At 40.4% G+C, this 20186-nt stretch overlaps 2 protein-coding genes across 2 annotated transcripts; both read left to right on the top strand.

Annotated features, from left to right (window-relative positions):
* Positions 1-417: 417 nt before the first annotated feature.
* LOC127579620 (hydroxycarboxylic acid receptor 2-like) lies at positions 418-1464 on the top strand. Its single transcript, XM_052032509.1, has one exon. It carries the CDS (start codon positions 418-420, stop codon positions 1462-1464), a length of 1047 nt encoding a protein of 348 aa, XP_051888469.1.
* Positions 1465-18765: 17301 nt separating this feature from the next.
* Positions 18766-19812, top strand: LOC127579619 (hydroxycarboxylic acid receptor 2-like). Its single transcript, XM_052032508.1, has one exon. The coding sequence runs from the start codon at positions 18766-18768 to the stop codon at positions 19810-19812; it is 1047 nt and encodes a 348-aa protein (XP_051888468.1).
* The last annotated feature ends 374 nt before the right edge of the window (positions 19813-20186 follow it).

The following is a 20186-nucleotide window of genomic DNA, read 5'->3' as shown; positions in this document are numbered from 1 at the left end:
GAATAAATCTATAACGGTCGAATACGTCAACATCAGGGTGTCAGTGTGAGGTTGGGGACGTGAGGATTGGAATGGTCAGTGTGCACTGTGAGGAGGAGGGGAATGTATTGACTGTAGGTGAGGAGATGGAATTAGAAGCATTCTGCAGAGGAGTCAGTGGAGTAAATAGAACCATGAATCATTGGCAACACCACCAGTTAGGTATCATTACTCCAATAATTTTCAACTTTTTTATTTTTAGGCATTCTCTGTTAGTTACTGGAAATTACAACTTTTTTTTAGCACTGTGGCTTTAGCATAGAGAAACGCCCAATGTGACGTATTCTAGAACATAATATACATAACAAAACTGCACCTTTCACTAATTTTTCTCATTCGTTTTTCAAAGTAATTGGGTTTACACCAATTCCCTCCACAATGGACAACGAGAGCCACGAATGTTCTTCAGCCGAGGATATTAATTCATCCTTCAATCCGCCAGTACTTATTCTAACAATCATTTTTGGATTCATTGGAAATGCGATTGCTTTGTGGATCTTCTGCTTTCATGTCAAATCCTGGAGACCAAGCACTGTGTACTCGCTGAGCCTGGCGATTGCGGACACTCTGTTAATCTGCTGCCTACCATTTCGAGCCGATTACTACATACGTGGGAAAAATTGGATCTTTGGTGATGTCGCATGTCGTCTGAAGATATTCGTGATATTTCTGAACCGGGCAGAGAGTGTTGTTTTCCTTACAGTTATGGCACTTAATCGCTATTTCAAAGTGATCCACCCTCACCATAAAGTGAACAAGATGTCTACAAGGTGTGCAGTGAAGGTAGCACTGATTCTTTGGTTTGTAACATTGGCAATCTGCGTGCACTTTTTGATAGAACCTCATACCTTCGTGCATAACAACGTAACAAACTGTGAGCCATTTAACATAACTCAGCCTCTAAGTTCCACAGCATTTTGGACTAATATTATTTTTATTGTTTTCAAGTTTATTTTACCGTCTTCGGTTATCCTGTTCTCTACTTGTTGTATCATCTGGAAGTTAAAACAGATGAAATCTGATACAAGGCTTAAATATAAACGAGCAGTGAGGCTTGTGATAGCGGTGGCGGCAGTTTTTGTAATCTGTTTCTTACCCTCGAATGTTTCTGTAGTTGTTGTTTTAATCTCAAGCAGTTCAAAAGACTGCAAGTTATTTGATGTCTCGGTTCAGATATTCTACAATACACTGTGCATAACTTACTTGAACAGTGTGCTGGATCCGGTTGTTTACTACTTCTCAAGTTCAACGTTTAAAGAAACTTTGAAGAAAGCTCTCATTTCTCATAATGTAAGAATCTTCAGATCAGGAACAGTTCATTCATTTCAACCAAAGGAGGAAATGCAACAAGCTGTTGAACCTCAAAGATCTTCAGTCTGTAATACCTTTGATCACTTACAACCGGAGACAACAGATAATATCTGAACCTCTGCCGGTTAGCTGTTTGCTTTACTTAAACCTGCGGCATTACGTGCGCTTTGAAATATATTTTTAAAATCATGAGGTCTTATTTTAGAAGAAAGTCTGCACTGAAAGCACACGCGGGTTTCTAAGGCACATGTGAAGTTACTCACCCAACCACATTTTTCTTTGATTGCAAAAGACTGCTACCAAAATGATGACGTTAAAGTTGAATTCAAGGTCCCCACGGCTGAAAACAAAAGCCGATCTCTGCAGCAAGGAATTCGAGCCCCTTAATGTGCGACAGCATCAGATGTTCTCGCCGTGATGGCTCCATTCTTTGCCATTGAGGGTGAGGTGCACCTTCTGCACCATTGGTGTAGAGCCGAGTTGGAATGCCTCGAAGAGTGAGACATGCACAGCTTGCAGCCGGCAACGGGCGCAGACATTACTGAGTTCACTGGGAGCTTTCGCTGGATCCTGATCGGATCTTCCCTCTTGTTGCCCCCTCCCGCCCCCTGACTTCATAATAACGCTTTTGAATAAATGTTTTTAACAATAAAATCATCTTTTGCTGCTGATCGGCCTATGGCAACGGAGAAGATTGTTGAAAGGTTCTGGCGCATCTTGCATTCGGAACTGTCAGAGCTGTGTGTCACTGAAACATATTACAAAGCCTGCGCGGGACATCCTGGAACAATGCTCTCAGATGAAGGGCCTCAGAACTCGTGAACACTGTTTTAGGATAAGGAATTGTTACAACTGAGATCGGGAGAAATCTGTTCACTTAAAGCATTATGAATCCTTAGAATTTCTCTCCTCAAAGGAGCTTTGCATGTTGGTTCACTGGGTACATACAGGACTGAGATCCATAGATTTATGGATGTGGAGATCGTGCAGAAATATGGAGTTAAGGAAGAAGATTGCTTTGAAAGGTGGACCAGGATCATCGTCTACTTCCAATCCTAACTCATGGTTTTAATCTTCTGGTTCAATTAGGAACTATTTCTGTAAGAGAACTAAAATGGGGTTTAACCCTGTTTTCATACTTGAGGGATATATCGCCAATCTTAACTTAATTTCAATAGAAAGAAGTTCCAAATAAATTTCAGGATGGACATCTTTTAGATGTCTTTTGGTGCACGTTTTTAGTTAGCAAAAATGAACAAAACAAGCTCATACTCTAACCTCTGTGGCAATTGCCAAATGATAATGAAACTAAACAGTGTGCTTTGTCCACTAATCTACTAAACTTCAACCTCGCCATTTATAGAGGCTTTGAGTAAAACTTGCAATGTCTACAGTTTATAAATTTAGATTCACAGTAGTTCTGGAAACAAAGCAGAGAACAAAAGACAAAGATGTCTGAGAATTTTTCAATCTATTAGTTATACCAAAACTATGATTAACATGAGAGTCAGATTTAGTATAACCTTCCAGGAAATGGAAAGCTGTAGAGAATTGGACTTTGTTTTTCTTTTTCCATGACACCATCTATAGGTTTCAAGTAGACGCAAGAGACTGCAGATGCTGAAATCTGGAGCAAAAACAAACTGCGGGAGGAAATCAATGGGTCAGGCAGTATCTGTAGAGGGAAATGGACAGTCAACATTTCAGGTCGAAACACTTCACTTGGACTGGCTTTTTCCTGTAGGTTTCAGATGTCAGGTTTAAAGCATACTGACCACTTTCAGGTTTGGTTCAGGTACCTCCATCCAATTGCAGTTAAAACTGAAGGACCAGTCCAGTACACAGGCTCATTAAGGAGGTCCGTGCTGGACAGATAGCGAGGAGAGAAGCAAACAGAAATAATCGCCTAGTAAATAAAAAAAGAAACAAGATTTTCTTATTTCTTTTCAACTCTCTTGAAACAACCAGGAAAAATGAAGAACTAAATGCAGCACTGATGTGATTTGCAACAGGAAAGAGGTGCTACTAAAGTTGATAAATTTCTTGTGAAAAACAATTACTGTTTGCAATGCTTTTCTGCCTTGTTTTGTTCAACATTAGGTTTATGAATGATGTACAATTACTTATAATGTTAACATAAGAGTCTCTCAATTTGTCCAGCTTAACTTTCACTGTAGATAAATAGTATGGTTATATAGGATTTTTAAATACTTTTATCCTTTTGTAGTTTACATCTTTGTTGAAATTGTTAGATTTGCACTCTGACAATTGCCAACATTTTACCAGAGTTTTAAGACAGTAATGAATAATTCACTGCTTTGGTTCAATAAGGCTGTAAGTGCCAGTTATACAACGATAGAAAACAGAATATAATATGAAAAAGTTTTTTTTGTTCCATTTTCGAACAAATTATAGAAGTTCTGTGGAATGATCAACTTTTTGCATCAGTGAAATTGTTTGGCCTAACATGCACTTATAAAATCCTAGCCAACTGCAGTCTATTTAATGAATATCTTTTATATTATTCACTTTACTTCAACTTTTATTTGAAATGATCAGAAGATTTGGTTACTTTTTGTTGTGAATATAGAAACAATATAAAGTTTGAATATGTCGAACTATGTGTGTGTTTTTAGTCCCCTAGCAAGAAAACATCTATGTTTCAATTCATCATTTGCAACGTTACCAGAATACACAAGAGGCTTGCAGGTGCTGGGATAGCAAACCAAATTGTTTAGATTATAATTTGAGATCTGCATTGACTTTGAATAAATATACAAGTCAAGATGACCTCTGATCACAAAAGATATGATCATGGTGTGACTGGCCATTTGTTCCCCATGCTTGTATGTGGCTTAATAAGGAAATGGTCAGTGCAGCAATGATACAATGGATGCAGTCTCCTCATTCAACTTCCAGCTGCACTGTTTCTGCTTTATCATATGGTTCTTGAAGCAAACAACACAGAGCTAGTTTTAAGGTATCCTAACCCGATTTCACCAACTTTTGCAAGGTATCCAAGTTGGCATTAGCTCTATATATTGCACATACTAAACATACCAATTGAAAGTGACATCTAATTTCTAGGCAAGTGTGCAGAGACATTAATTTGTGACACAAGCGTTGCCAACAGTGAAAGTGTTCTCACAGAGCTGTTCCATTGAGAATTCCAGGATTTAGAACCAGCGATGATATTTCCAAGTGAAGATGATAAGAATATAAGATCATAAGAAGTTGGAGCACTAGTAGGCTATTCAGTTCCTTGCCTCTACCTGTTTTCCTCCACAGATGCTGCCTGACCTACTGAGTTCCTCCAGCAGTTTGTTTTTTATTTAGATCCTTGTGCCTTCTTCACCATACAATATTATATTTGATTTTTCTGCCTCCCTGCCTCTTTCCTGCACTAACTTCATATCCCTTAACTCCCATAATATTTAACAATCTATTGATCTCTGTCATGAACTTACTCAATGATTGAGTGAGCCGCCACAACCTCTTGACTACTGAATTGCAAAGATTCTCTCTTCTCAACCTTGAATTGCCCAGCCCTTGTTCTGAGACTGTGACCCCTGGTTCTAGGTTCATAAGTGGAAATATCCTCCCCACAACCAGCCTGTTGAACCCATCAGAATTTTGGTAAGTTTCAATGAGATCACCTCTCGTTCTTCTAAATTATAGAGAAGGTGAGTTCAGTCTGCTCACTCTCTCCTCATACAGCAAACCAGCCAACCAGGAATCAGTCTGCTGATTGCACTTTCGCTATATCAAGTACATCTGTAAGGTCAACAATGCATTTTAACTGCTGTGCAGTCTCAAAGGGTGCTTTATAATTGCAGTGACATTACACTCTGTAGTCAAATCCTCTCATAATTAATACTCTTATCTTATGTTAAATGAAAGGAGGCCATTCAGCCTGTGACTCCCAAGGCAGCAGTCCTGTTTCTCCCATTCCTCATCTCCTTGAAAAGGATTATAGGATTGAGTGTGGTCAGCATGGGATTTATGAAAGTGAAATCACGTTCGAAAAGATTATAGGATTGAGTGTGGTCAGCATGGATTTATGAAAGTGAAATCACGTTTGACCAAATCCACTGGCATTCCCTGAAGATGTGACTGGCTACAATAGATAAGGGGGAACCAGTAAATGCAGTATATTTAGATTTTTAGAAGAGTTTCAATAAGATCCCACACAGGAGGTAGTCAATATGGAATTGTGGGCAATACACTCATGCATTGAGAATTTGTTAATAGACAAAAGAAGAATGGGAATAAACAGGCCTTCTCCAGGTTGGCAGGCTGTGACTAGTTGGGTGCTGCAGGGGCTGCTGCTTGGGTCCTGCTGTTTACAATCAATGCCAACAATTTGGCTGAGGGGACCAAAAGTTATATTTCCAAGTTTGCTGATGATATAAAACTAGTAGGAATATCGATTATTGAGGAAGATGTAAAGATACTTCAATGAGACACAGACTAAGTGAGTGGGCATGACAGATGGAATGTAATGTGGAAAATGTGAGATCATCCACTTAGATGTAAAAACAGGAAAGTAGAGATTATCTAAATGTGGCAACTGGAAAATGTTGATGTTCAAAGGGAACTGGTTGTCCACATTTTGTCACAATGTCACACGAAGAGCAAGGTCGCGGAGAACCCAAATGCGGAATACTGGAGTGAGACTGGAGTCGAGATGCTTCCTCGGTACCGAACGCAGAATGACGAACAGAAGGAGCCTTGCCTCGGGACTCTGAGACCGAGTCCTGACATGGAAACAGGGTGTTCTAGGAGAAACCGTGAAACCAGGACTACTCTAGAGTTAACGGTTCTAAGCAGCCTGGAGTCGAAGTATACCCAGAGATAGACAAGTAATCTGGCAACCAGTGTTTGTGAATCCAGGGTTCTTATACTAGTCTCCTGATGGAACTCAGGTGTGTGTCAATAGGCAAATAGTAGTGTATGGAAACCATGTGCTGTACAACAAGGCACCATCAATGGGGACAAGGGGCAGAACCAAGAACCAGCACTCAGAACCATGACACATTTAGAAATCATTGAATGCTAACGTTCAGGTGCAGCAAGCAATTATATAAAATAGTAAATGGTAAAAAAAGGTAAATAGTATGTTGGGAGAGTGATGCAGCAGTTGTGTTTCTGCTCCAGGATCCAAGCTAGATCCTGACCTCAGGTGAGAAATTTAAGGAGCTTGCACATTGTCTTTGTGACCCTGTGGTATTTCCATGTATTATTCACAATAATCTAAGACAAATCATCCACAAACTAATGACATTTCAGAGCAACAACCTGCACATTTCCTCCATTGTCAATATAACTGCAGTGTTAGAGATGTTATCAATTACCTTCACTGAAAACTCAAATAAACATCCCACTTAAATTGGCAATGAGACTTCAGTTAAAGGGACTGCACTTTGATGTCAATGTCTTGCGCACAGCTTCTGCCAGCATCACTGTTCAATGTTCGAGTTTATGGAAACCCTGGGTCTCCTTAGCTTTCATGATCTTTTAATACCATTTTACATAAGAGCCTCATGCTGCAATCTCTGGCCCAACATATGCGACACTGGACTTGTCAGGACGGATCCTTATTTGGGTGGTGCCCATGGATTTCAGGAGATCGCCAAGCACCACATCAACCCACCCTCCATGTTTTGCTTATTCCCAAGGTTAGCCTCTAATGCAGCTGTCTCAGTTGCCGTGGAGAGCGGTCATTTTTGGCCCTGGCATGTTTTCCAGTGGACATTCCAGCAAAAACCCAGAAGATGCAAGGTCTTTATTTGGCTCCCAACAATACTGTAATGTTCCTGTTTTAGGAACATGTTATTCCTGTGTGCAAAAGAAAAGTGTCAGTTTTAAAGCAACTTTGCCCAATTTCACAAGCTTTTGCAATTGGGTGCCAGCACTGTACACTACACACTACTTAGCACACCATTAGAAGATGAAATCCATTTCCAAGGTACATTTGCAAGAATACTAAAGTTGTGACACAAACAATACAGAAAGAAGTAAGATATTAGAAAGGAAAATGGAATAAATACAAAAATATGATTAAGTTGAGATCAAGCGGGGAAGTGTAAGGCTGGACACTGTCAATGCAAGGAAGTCAGACTCTAAATGGTGAGGAAGTAGGAAGTGTGCAGAACCAAAGAGAATTGGCAATGTGGAAAGAGTTCACTAGATACCAATAAATACACAGAAATAAACAATAAGGTGAATGAAATATAGAGCTTTATCTTAAGGTGTCTGGAATTCAAAATGAAGGATGTATGCTTCAATTGTACAGAACTCCTAGAGAACAGTGCACACTGTATCTCAGAAAGAGGGAATCTAAACATCAGAGGTTAAACTTCTGGTAGTAAATCTAGGAGCATTTTACACTCACAGAAATCTGGAGTTTTCTCTACTGATAATCTATGGATCAGAAATATTGAAAACATACAGTAGGTCAGGCAGCATCTGTGGAAAGAGAAACAGAGTTATTGTTTCAGGGTTGAGAACCTTTGTCAGGACTGAGTAATTTTCAACAAAGGGTCAACAGCCCATCTGGAAGGATACTCCTGTCCTCCATAAGTAGCAAGAACAGATGGCCAATTACACAACCTACTTACCATGTCTCATCATGTCACTTCTTGATTTCTTTGATTATTTGGAGTCAAACACTACTGAGACCCAAAAACATTTTGCTAAATGCTCCCTTAACCCTTGGAAGTCAGTAATCCTGTGAATGGGCAAAGGAATGAATTCACCATCTCTCTTGTAAGAGTGTGAATCACCTGCTCAACATTTACCCAAACTGCTGCCCCGCTGATATTATAGAAATTTCCCAAAATGAACCACTCCTACAAGGCTTGAGCATGGCAGTCATCTCTATAGATACAACAGGAACAATGTTGGCTACAGGAGGTCATGCAATAGTGTTGTGTGAAATCGTTCTTACTGTCTTAAGGATCAAGGACTCGGACACGAGCTTTGTAGACCAAAACTAGTTTAATCACAAAGGCAAACGCAGGACAGAATAGATGGGAACAGACACACACTCACACTCATGCACAGGATACCACGAACACCAGAGGGAAATCGCAACTGGGATAAAGTACACTCACTCACACACACTGATACAAACAAGCACACAATAACAATGTACAACTTCAAGATATAACACTTTAATGCCCATCCCACACTAGCATTGGCCTTTAACACTCCCTGAGTCTGAGTGAAACTCTCCCTTACCATGTGGCGATGCACTCTTACCAGTGATCTCTGCAGCATTGTCTCACTACTCCTGGGGTCATCAAAAGAGAGAGATCTAGGGGATTGCAGCCCTTTTTATGGTCCTAGGAGGCTGGGTGGAGCCTCACTGTTGTGATTTAAACGAGCCAATCGTGTGGGGTGGGGGGGTCAAAGACAAAGGTTCCTGCCACAGCCAATGGTCAGGCAGGTTCAGAGACAAAGGGTACTGGTCAGGCAAGTTCAGAGGCAAAAGGTACTCTCACACCTGAGGGGTGGGTGGAGCCACACCTTGATTGACAGCAGTATCACTTCCGCTCAGAGGAGCAATGCTGTCCTCCGGTCAGTGGGGGTCAGTGTCGTTACTGTCACGTGACAGCCATGCGGATTTCTCACAACAAATAGGCACTGCTAATCTGCTCTATGTCCTCTTTGCTCGTCCTCCTCACTTATACACATTTCCTCAGTAGGCTCCTTTATGTTCTCTTAAGACTTGTGTGGCCAATGTATCTCATTGGAAGAGAGAAATAGTTTGAGAGAATCCTCCCTAAACATTTCCACCTTGTGCAGATCCTGTGCAAGGATGCTCTGATAGTGAACCCCATATCTACCAAATGATGTCTGTGGATAGGGTTAAGAATGTGGAGGATGATTATCTACTGGTGATGTTATCACTTCAGAAGCATCCAAGGCATAACAGAGGGAATACTTAAAAATTGCAAAAATTATTTCCTGTTTCTGAAATGGGAAGAGAAATTTTGCAGTTTCAGAGACTTCTGTTTCTACCTGCTTCTCCTGAACCCGGCAGTGGTCACACTGCAATTGCAGATAAAATAATGTGTTGTGCATACACAGGATTGGTAGAAAGAGAAATAATTAAAAACACTTGGATGTTTTTATTATTTGCATATTTATGTTAAAATAATTATAGGTTTTGAACATTTTAAAGTTTAAGGGAATTGAGATATACCCAGGTTATGAAACCTGATTTATAAATAAGTGCGAGTGTTTGGGAGACTGGCGGGATGGATTTGCCGGCTGCTGGGCTGCAGGAATCTTCTGGGAACTCAGTTGGCAGCTGCATTACTGACTTGTGAACTGCCTGGGTCATGAACAGTTGACAGGAACGGAACCCTGCTGTAACATGGGGAGGACCTGTATGTAAAATAATTAACTTTACCAGAATCAGACGTGCATATTGGACACTCATTATAGAATACATTAAAGAAGGTGAGTCAAAACAGAGCACTTCACATATGCAGCAAGTTAATCAGATAAGATATCTTTATCAGTCACATGTACATTGAAACACATAATGAAATGTATCTTTTGCATAGAGTGTTCTGCGGCAGCCTGCAAATGTCGCCATGCTTCTGGCGTCAACATAGCATGCCCACGACTTCCTAACCTGTACGTCTTTGGCATGTGGGAGGAAACCGGAGCACCCAGAGGAAAGCCATGCAGTCACGGGGAGAACATACAAGCTCCTTACAGAAGCAGCGGGAATTCATTCCATATATCTTATACAAACTATGCTAAAATAGAATAAAATTCTTTTGTGATATGGTGGTAGAATTACTCATATCCACTGGCCACGCTGAACAAAAGCAATGAATTGTTCATTACTATCAACTTCAGTACAGTCATCCTGGTCTGCAGTTCTCAGCACAGACACTAGTTGGAAATCTTTGACTGGTTTCACACATCAATAAAGTGACATGTCCAAATTCTGAATCCATGCAAATAAATCCTGGATTTCATTGCAGTCTCTGCCACACATTATTCTGAAATATCTGAAAGCACCTTATTCACAGAATATATTTTGCAAACTTCCAGTGATCATTTTCAGAAGAAAACTGGAGGGGTACTTGGAGAGAAGCCTGACAAGATTATGAGAAACAGGAAGTGGCAATTACTGGAGATCTGTTTCAAAGAGCCAAAACAGGCACAATGGGTTTGAATGGCCTCTGTCTGCTGCATGATTCCATGAAATTGAATGCAGTAGCAATAAACCAGATTACCCAATGTGTTAAATCAATTTTGGCAATGCATACACTTGTTAACTCCATTGGAGTTGTTATAGTTTGCAACAAATAATAGTTAATAAAATATTACACAAAATGTGTGTATTTGATGAACATACACATTCACACAAGTGCACACACAAGTATACGCTCTTGGCAAGCACACACACAAACACACATGCACAAAGTTCACAGTAAACACCATAATGGCTGCCTATGTTGCAGAGTGTGTGTCTCATTGTTTTGAGGAAATCCAGCTAGGCTCAACAGTAATGGTGCAGAAAGTGCATTTTGTCACCTTAAAGCCACCCATGGATCACATTCTCTTCCCCACAGATGTTAAAGGATGTCCAGTGTCAAAGAACAAAGTCATCATGATGACTTCTTAGACTTTGGGCATGATGTGGAGGATCATTTGATTGCAGTCACACATTAAGAAGGTGAAATTCCTTCCTGCACAGATAGTCGCATTTGTCATTTGTAGGAACCTTGAGTTCAATGTGGCTGCCATTCATTGCACTTTGCATCCTGCAGAAGGCAGCGACTAATAAAACTAAATTTCTCTCTCAGTTGAATTTTTATATTTCCAAAAATGGAATGGGCTAAACTGCTATAATGGGCCTCCTTGATTTGTTGGATACCTGGACTACTTCCTGGGAGCTGGTGCATATTTACCCCATAGCTATCTGAAAATGATGATGTTCATCACTATTGAGAAGGCAGCACAGACACAGGAGCTCATCTTCAGATCTTCCCACAGCTAATCACAGATGTGGCCAATTGCACCTTTCAATCACATCAGTCTGGGGCTGCTGAGCAAGGACCACAAATAACTGGTGCATTAAGTAAGAGGTGGGATAAAAGATTATATTAAAAAAAACACGCTGTGATTGTGAATAGCATACCAGTATTAGCCGAATGTTTTGCCATTAAAATGTTCTAGATTTACAATGGCGTTTCCTTCTATGAGCATTGATGAAAGACACCAAAAGGCATATCTTCAGGTTAATATTGCAGGTTTTTAATGGATATTTCTCTATTTTGTAATTTCTGCTTTCCTCTTAGGCAGTCTCTTTGAATCAAGGATGACTTGCTTTTACTCCACTTCAGTGGGCTCGAGGTGTGGTTAAAGTGTCCACTATGGGACGTACAAACTTTGCCACAAGTGAGATAGCAGGTGCCAGATGATGTGGGTACTTGTGTTATATTTGGAGGTTATGTGACCTTTCCGAGTTTTGCTTGGTCACCACTTACTCCTGTCATAGACATGTGAGCTGCGCCGTGCTTCTGAGATGCCTCTTCCCCACGTTCAGCAGTTCATGGGCCCAAGGATTCCCATGCATTGCTGGGGAGGTTATGTTTTTTCAGGGAGGGTTTGATAATGTCCTGAAATATTTTTTCTTGCCCCGCCTCCCCCCCCCCCCCCCCCGTTAATCATTTGCAGGTGAGAGGTCCAAGTAATATTGCCTATTTTGGAGAGTGGCATGCAGCAGATATGGCCCTAACCGTGATTAGAGCTTGATGCTGGTGAAGTTGTCCCACGTGAACACATTGCTTCTCCCATCCTATGCTGGATTTGTTATGCTGAAGCCTTGTTGCATTGGCTCATTTTAGAAGACCTCCATAATATCAGCTGGACAGCACCACGGGAAAATATTTATCAGGTGACTCACACTTTTGGCAAGAGCCATGATGAATTCATTACCTTTGACAGGAGAGGTTGGCCCGTTCACAGGGTTACTGGTTTCCCAGGGTCTAGGAAAAATTTGACAAGGTATATTTGGCCCTAGAATTTTTTAAGCTCTGAATAAGCAATAACGTCAAGAGAACGTGTGATGGCAAGGGTCGATAATTAACTTACTTCCGTGATTGGTCACCTGTATCTGTTGCTTATGTGCCTCTGTATCCTGCCTGGGTTACAAAGATGCTGCCAACCCAACTGACAAAAGCCGATGTTCCCACAAAAGCCTTTACCGATTCCTGACAATCTTTCGTGGAGAGGCAAACTTTAACAAATGACTGAAACTGAAAGTTCTTCCTTTAAAATGATTTTTTACTTCAGGTGTCCTTTCTGGGTTTTCACTTGCAAACATCCGAAAAACCTCCTAAGCAGTCTGCCTTCTAACCTGTTGTTGTAACTTAGTTCACCTGTTTTATGATAACTCTAAAACGCTGTTTAATGTGTATGTCCTCGCAATAATTCTTTTTTGCAAGTGGATGAGTTTAATTAGGAGCTCATAGCTCTGGTTCAGCCATGTGACCACATTACTACTAACTTCAGAAAAGTAACTGCTTTAAAGGTGTGGCTCTCTGATAGCCGCACCCATCATCTATGAAGCATTGTGGAAACAGCCTTAACAATCTGCGTGTCTTTCGCTTTTCCCATTCCGCTTACTGTGGCAGCTATTCCCTCCACAATGAGCAACGAAACCGTGGAATGTCCTTTAGTGGGGGACATTAATTCATCCTTCAATCCGCCAGTACTTATTCTAACATTCATCTTTGGATTCATTGAAATGCGATTGCTTTGTGGATCTTCTGCTTCATGTCAAATCCTGGAGACCAAACACTGTGTACTCACTGAGCCTGGCGATTGCGGACACTCTGTTAATCTGCTGCCTACCATTTCGAGCCGATTACTACATACGTGGGAAGGACTGGATCTTTGGTGATGTCGCATGTCGTCTGAAGATATTCGTGATATTTCTGAACCGGCAGAGATGTGTTGTTTTCCTTACAGTTATGGCGCTTAATCGCTACTTCAAAGTGATCCACCCTCACCATAAAGTGAACAAGATGTCTACAAGGTGTGCAGTGAAGGTAGCACTGATTCTTTGGTTTGTAACATTGGCAATCTGTGTGCACCTTTTGACAGAACCTCATACCTTCATGCATAATAACTTAACAAACTGTGAGCCATTTAACATAACTCAGCCCCTAAGTTCCACAGCACTTTGGACTAATATTATTTTTATTATTTTCAAGTTTATTATACCGGCTTCAGTTATCCTGTTCTCTACTTGTTGTATCATCTGGAGGCTAAAGCAGATGGAATCTGAAAAGAGGGTTAAGTATAAACGAGCAGTGAGGCTTGTGATAGCGGTGGCGGCAGTTTTTGTAATCTGTTTCTTACCCTCGAATGTTTCTGTAGTTGTTGTTTTAATCTCAAGCAGTTCAAAGGACTGCAAGTTATTTGATGTCACGGTTCAGATATTCTGCAATACACTGTGCATAACTTACTTGAACAGTGTGCTAGATCCAGTTGTTTACTACTTCTCAAGTTCAACGTTTAATGAAACTTTGAAGAAAGCTCTCATTTCTCATAATGTAAGAATCTTCAGATCAGGAACAGTTCATTCATTTCAACCAAAGGAGGAAATGCAACAAGCTGTTGAACCTCAAAGATCTTCCGTCTGTAATACCTTTGAGCACTTGCAAACGGAGACAACAGAGAATATCTGAACCAGTGCCAGTTAGCTGTTTGCTTTATTCATATTTTCTCAGGGAAGAGCAGTGGTGATTATGTGCTCTACAAAACATGTGTTATCTTCATTCAACCTCTCCTCCACTGAAACTATGGTGACAGACCTCTCAGGTTTCTAAGATAAATGTGAAGTTACTCACCCAGCCACTTTCCTTTAACTCATTTAAAGTCTGCCAGAGGATATGATGCCAAAGTGCACATACGCTCATTTGCCACATGGATGGTTATGGATTAATTTCTGTATGACTAAGTGGAACTCTGTTGGGATCAAAATGTACATTTTACAGCAAATATGATGGGTATTTTTTAGTAAATAAAGGGGGAGCCTGCCAAAAATTACTCTTTCGATGATCTGCTCAAAGAGTATGTGTGTTCATCAAATACATGAGTTTGTTGTAATTTTTTATAAACTATTATTTGTTGCAAAGTACAATAGCAATTCCAGTAGATTATAATGAGTGTATGCATTTCCGATATTGATTTAACACTTTGGGGAATCTGATTTGTTTCTACTGCATTCAACTTCATAGATTATGTAACACACACAGGCCAGTCAACACATTGTGCCTGTGCTGGTTCTTTGAAACAGATTTACAATAACCCTGTTTTGTTTCCCCTTTTCAAGTATGTCTCCAATTTTCTTCTGAAAGTGATTGTTGGAACTTACCAAATCATATTCTGTGACAGAGGTGTTTTCAGACATTTTGGAATAATATGTGGCAGAGCCTGCTGTGAAGTCCATGTATTGTTTGCATGGATTCAGCATTTGGACACATCCCTTTACTGAAGGGTGAAACCAGTCAAAGACTTCTAGCTGGTGTGCGAGGTGTACCAAGACCATTGTGCCAAAGTTTACAGTGCTGAATAATCCATTGCCTTGAATCATCAAGACCATTGGATATCAGTAATACTACCACCATATGACAAAAGAATTTTATTTAATTTTAGAACAATTTGTATAAGATCTTTGGAATGATTAGCTTGCTGTATATGTGAACGGCTCCATTTTGTCTGATCGTGTTTAATGCATTCAGTGATAAGTGTCTAGTACTCACATGTCAGATTCTGTTCAAGGCTAATTATTTTAGATATATCTCAACTCATTTAAGCCTTGCATATTGAAATGGCCACAAGCTGTAATTATTTTAATATGAATATGCAAATAAAAAACATAGGAGTAATTTTTGATTATTTCTCTTTCCTCCAATCGTAGTCTTCACATAAATCATGTGATTTTATCTGTGATTCACATGTGAAATTAAGCATTGCAGAACAATGGGTCTCACATAATCATCAGCCGAATCTCCATGCCTTAGTTAGTGCACTGCGGCTCTATTTTCCCAATTATGCACTCAATTTACAATTTGGTTAAATTAGACTGAGGATTATGAGATGCAGCCATTATCGGGATCAGTAGAAGCAGGTAGAACCAGTTTGGGATGTATCTGAAACTGGAGAATTTCAATTCACACTTCAGAAGCAGGCAATAATTTTTGGAATTTTTTTTGGCATTCTCCCTGTAGAAACTTGGATGTTTCTAAAGTAATAACATCACCAGTAGATAATCATCTTTCACATCCTTAACCCAATCCACAAATGGCTTTTTGGTAGATATGGGGTTCACTATCAGAGCATCCTTGCGCAGAATCTGCACAAGGTGTAAGTGTTCAGGGAGGATTTTCTCAAACTATTTCTCTCTTCCAATGAGATACACTGGCAACACTGGTCCTAAGAGAACAAAGAGGGGCTTACAGAGGAAATGTGTATAAGTAGGGAGCAGAAGCAAAGGCGCCATAGGTCGGCTTTGTCGCACCTATTGCACGAGCTCCTGTGGCCAGCATTGTTCATTTTGTGTTTACAGAGGTGTCTGTCATGCTCAAGCCTTGTAACATTGGCTCATTTTGGAAGATCTCTATAATATCAGCTGGGCAGCAGTATGGGTAAATGTTTATCAAGTGACTCACACTTTTGGTAAGAGTGATGGTGAATTCATTCCCTTTGACAGAGAGAGGTTGGCCCATTGATAGGGCTACTGGCTTCCCAGGGTCTAGGGAGAATCTGACACGGCATATTTGGCCCTAGAATTTTTAAAACTCTGAATAAGCAATAACATCAAGAGAACACGTGATGGTAAGGGTAGATAATTCACTTATTTTCGTGACTGGTCACCTGTATCTGTTTGCTATGTGCTTCTGTGTCCTCCCTGGGGTACAGTTACAAAGATGCCGACAGCCCACAGCATTTTACTCCAAATGACATTCTTTACACGTGTGTTTGCTATCCTTGTTTGTAGAGGATGGGATTATCCTTCAGGCAGGGTCAGTTGTCCTTTGTCAGAATCATTCAGTGCCTAGACTGAAAAATTACATCTGTTTCTCTTTCCACAGATACTGTCTGACCTGCTGAGTGTTTCTAGTTTTTTCTGTTTTTATTTGATTCTATCATATTAATCTGGAGAACAATTGATCCATGAATTGTAGTGGAGAGAGCTCCAGATTTCTGCTATCCTCATGTGTAAAATGCACCCTGAATTCACTCTAGAAGCAATTACCTCTCTTTTCTGAGATGGAGTGCCTGGGATTTTCACGTATCAGTAGGGTTGTTACAATTTTTTCAGGAGAATTTCAAAATGCCCTTGAATCATTTTTCTGACCTCCTGTTAACCATTTACAATGATAGAGCTCAGAGTAATGTTGCCTATTTTGGGAGATGGGCATGCAACAGATATGGCCACTCACCAGTGGAGTTTAAATGTGATCAGAGCTTCATTGCTAGTGATGTTGTCCAGGTGAGGACACTGGGAGAGCACATTTGTTCACCTATCCTATGCTGGAAATGGAAGATTTTGTGGAGACCATGTTGATGTTACTTCTTTAGTGCTCTGAAGTGCCCACCGTGGGTTGTCCATGTCTCTAAAGCACACTGTGTACTCATTGAGCCTGGCGATTGCGGACACTCTGTTAATCTGCTGCCTACCTTTTTGACCTGATTACTACATACGTGGGAAAAATTGGATCTTTGGTGATGTCGCATGTCGTCTGAAGATATTCGTGATATTTCTGAACCGGGCAGAGAGTGTTGTTTTCCTTACAGTTATGGCACTTAATCGCTATTTCAAAGTGATCCACCCTCACAATAAAGTGAACAAGATGTCTACAAGGTGTGCAGTGAAGGTAGCACTCATTCTTTGGTTTGTAACATTGGCAATCTGTGTGCACTTTTTGATAGAACCTCATACCTCCATGCATAACAATGTAACAAACTGTGAGCCATTTAACATAACTCAGGGAATCATGGCTACATGGTAGGCTTGAGCATGGAGATGACATGAGGTCTTGCCTTCAGTGGACCAAAGACTGAGTGGGCACATTGAAGGTGAAGGCGAATTTTGCAGATTTGCGAAAGGCCTGTGTGCAAGTACAACAAGTAATGGGGGAAAGCCACAGAATGTTATTCTCTTTTTGCTGGGGGAATTGAACACGCATGCAGGGAGGTTAGGGTTCATTTACGTTTATGACTGGTGAGACCACATCTGGAGAACTGTGCACAGTACTGATCTCATTTAAGGATGTTTAGTTCAGAGAAATTGTTAGACTGATGATTGGAATGGATGGGTTATTTTATGAGGAAAATTTGGAAGACCTGGATTGTAATTGCTGGCGTTTAGAAGAGGGAGTAGATTGGAACAAATAAGATCCTGAGGATTCTCGACAAGGAGGATGTGAAGGGCATATTTCCTCTTTGTGAGAATCTAGAAATGGGGATCACTTTTCAAAATAAGGTGCTGCCCAATGAGGATGAAATGGGATGAAATTATTCAAGGTCATGTGTCCTTGGAACTCTCTTCATCTAACGCTGGTGAAAGCAGAATTTTAGAATAACTGCAAGGCAAAGATATTTAACAAGTGTGTGAAAAGTTGCTTCACTTTGACAGGAATACGGAAGACAGTTAAGATCAAATTGGCCGGGATCTTAGGAAATGACACAGCAGGCTCGCGGACCCATGCAGAGTAACTCTTTTCCTAATTCTTATGTCTGCATGTAGAGAGAGGGATATTTATTTAGAATTTAAGAGAAACAAGGGATTAGTGCAAGAATGTGGCACAGAGGGAACAGTCAGTCGTGATTTTACTGAATGAAGTACAGGCACATTGGGCAAGATAACCTACTCCTGATTCTCTCTTTATTGTTCCAATGTTCCCACAAAAGCCTTTACCGATTCCTGACAATCTTTCGTGGAGAGGCAAACTTTAACAAATGACTGAAACTGAAAGTTCTTCCTTTAAAATGATTTTTTACTTCAGGTGTCCTTTCTGGGTTTTCACTTGCAAACATCCGAAAAACCTCCAAAGCAGTCTGCCTTCTAACCTGTTGTTGTAACTTAGTTCACCTGTTTTATGATAACTCTAAAACGCTGTTTAATGTGTATGTCCTCGCAATAATTCTTTTTTGCAAGTGGATGAGTTTAATTAGGAGCTCATAGCTCTGGTTCACAGTCATCAACCATGTGACCACATTACTACTAACTTCAGAAAAGTAACTGCTTTAAGGGTGTGGCTCTCTGATAGCCGCGCCCATCATCTATGAAGCATTGTGGAAACAGCCTTAACAATCTGCGTGTCTTTCGCTTTTCTCATTCCGCTTACTGTGGCAGCTATTCCCTCCACAATGAGCAACGAAACCGTGGAATGTCCTTTAGTGAGGGACATTAATTCATCCTTAAATCCGCCAGTACTTATTCTAACATTCATCTTTGGATTCATTGGAAATGCGATTGCTTTGTGGATCTTCTGCTTTCATGTCAAATCCTGGAGACCAAACACTGTGTACTCGCTGAGCCTGGCGATTGCGGACACTCTGTTAATCTGCTGCCTACCATTTCGAGCCGATTACTACATACGTGGGAAGGACTGGATCTTTGGTGATGTCGCATGTCGTCTGAAGATATTCGTGATATTTCTGAACCGGGCAGAGAGTGTTGTTTTCCTTACAATTATGGCACTTAATCGCTATTTCAAAGTGATCCACCCTCACCATAAAGTGAACAAGATGTCTACAAGGTGTGCAGTGAAGGTAGCACTGATTCTTTGGTTTGTAACATTGGCAATCTGTGTGCACTTTTTGACAGAACCTCATACCTTCATGCATAATAACTTAACAAACTGTGAGCCATTTAACATAACTCAGCCCCTAAGTTCCACAGCACTTTGGACTAATATTATTTTTATTATTTTCAAGTTTATTATACCGGCTTCAGTTATCCTGTTCTCTACTTGTTGTATCATCTGGAAGTTAAAACAGATGGAATCTGAAAAGAGGGTTAAATATAAACGAGCAGTGAGGCTTGTGATAGCGGTGGCGGCAGTTTTTGTAATCTGTTTCTTACCCTCGAATATTTCTGTAGTTGCTGTTTTAATCTCAAGCAGTTCAAAAGACTGCAAGTTATTTGATGTCACGGTTCAGATATTCTACAATACACTGTGCATAACTTACTTGAACAGTGTGCTGGATCCGGTTGTTTACTACTTCTCAAGTTCAACGTTTAATGAAACTTTGAAGAAAGCTCTCATTTCTCATAATGTAAGAATCTTCAGATCAGGAACAATTCATTCATTTCAACCGAAGGAGGAAAAGCAACAAGCTGTTGAACCTCAGAGATCTTCAGTCTGTAATACCTTTGATCACTTGCAAACGGAGTCAACAGAGAATATCTGAACCAGTGCCAGTTAGCTGGTTGCTTTATTCATATTTTCTCAGGGAAGAGCAGTGGTGATTATGTGCTCTACAAAACATGTGTTATCTTCATTCAACCTCTCCTCCAGTGAAACTATGGTGACAGACCTCTCAGGTTTCTAAGATAAGTGTGAAGTTACTCACCCAGCCACTTTCCTTTAACTCATTTAAAGTCTGCCAGAGGATATGATGCCAAAGTGCACATACGCTCATTTGCCACATGGATGGTTATGGATTAATTTCTGTATGACTAAGTGGAACTCTGTTGGGATCAAAATGTACACTCTACAGCAAATACAATGGGTATTTTTTGATAAATAAAGGGGGAGCCTGCCAAAAATTACTCTTTCGGTGAT

The sequence above is a fragment of the Pristis pectinata genome, chromosome 17 (genome assembly GCF_009764475.1).
Source record: "Pristis pectinata isolate sPriPec2 chromosome 17, sPriPec2.1.pri, whole genome shotgun sequence".
Lineage (NCBI taxonomy): Eukaryota > Metazoa > Chordata > Chondrichthyes > Rhinopristiformes > Pristidae > Pristis > Pristis pectinata.
The sequence above is the reverse complement of the archived record's forward strand: the minus strand, read 5'-3'. Positions and strand labels throughout refer to the sequence as shown.

Bases quoted from the DNA above. Each gene is read 5' to 3' on its own strand.
- LOC127579620 (XM_052032509.1), top strand. From the start codon at position 418: ATGGACAACGAGAGCCACGAATGTTCTTCAGCCGAGGATATTAATTCA.
- LOC127579619 (XM_052032508.1), top strand. From the start codon at position 18,766: ATGAGCAACGAAACCGTGGAATGTCCTTTAGTGAGGGACATTAATTCA.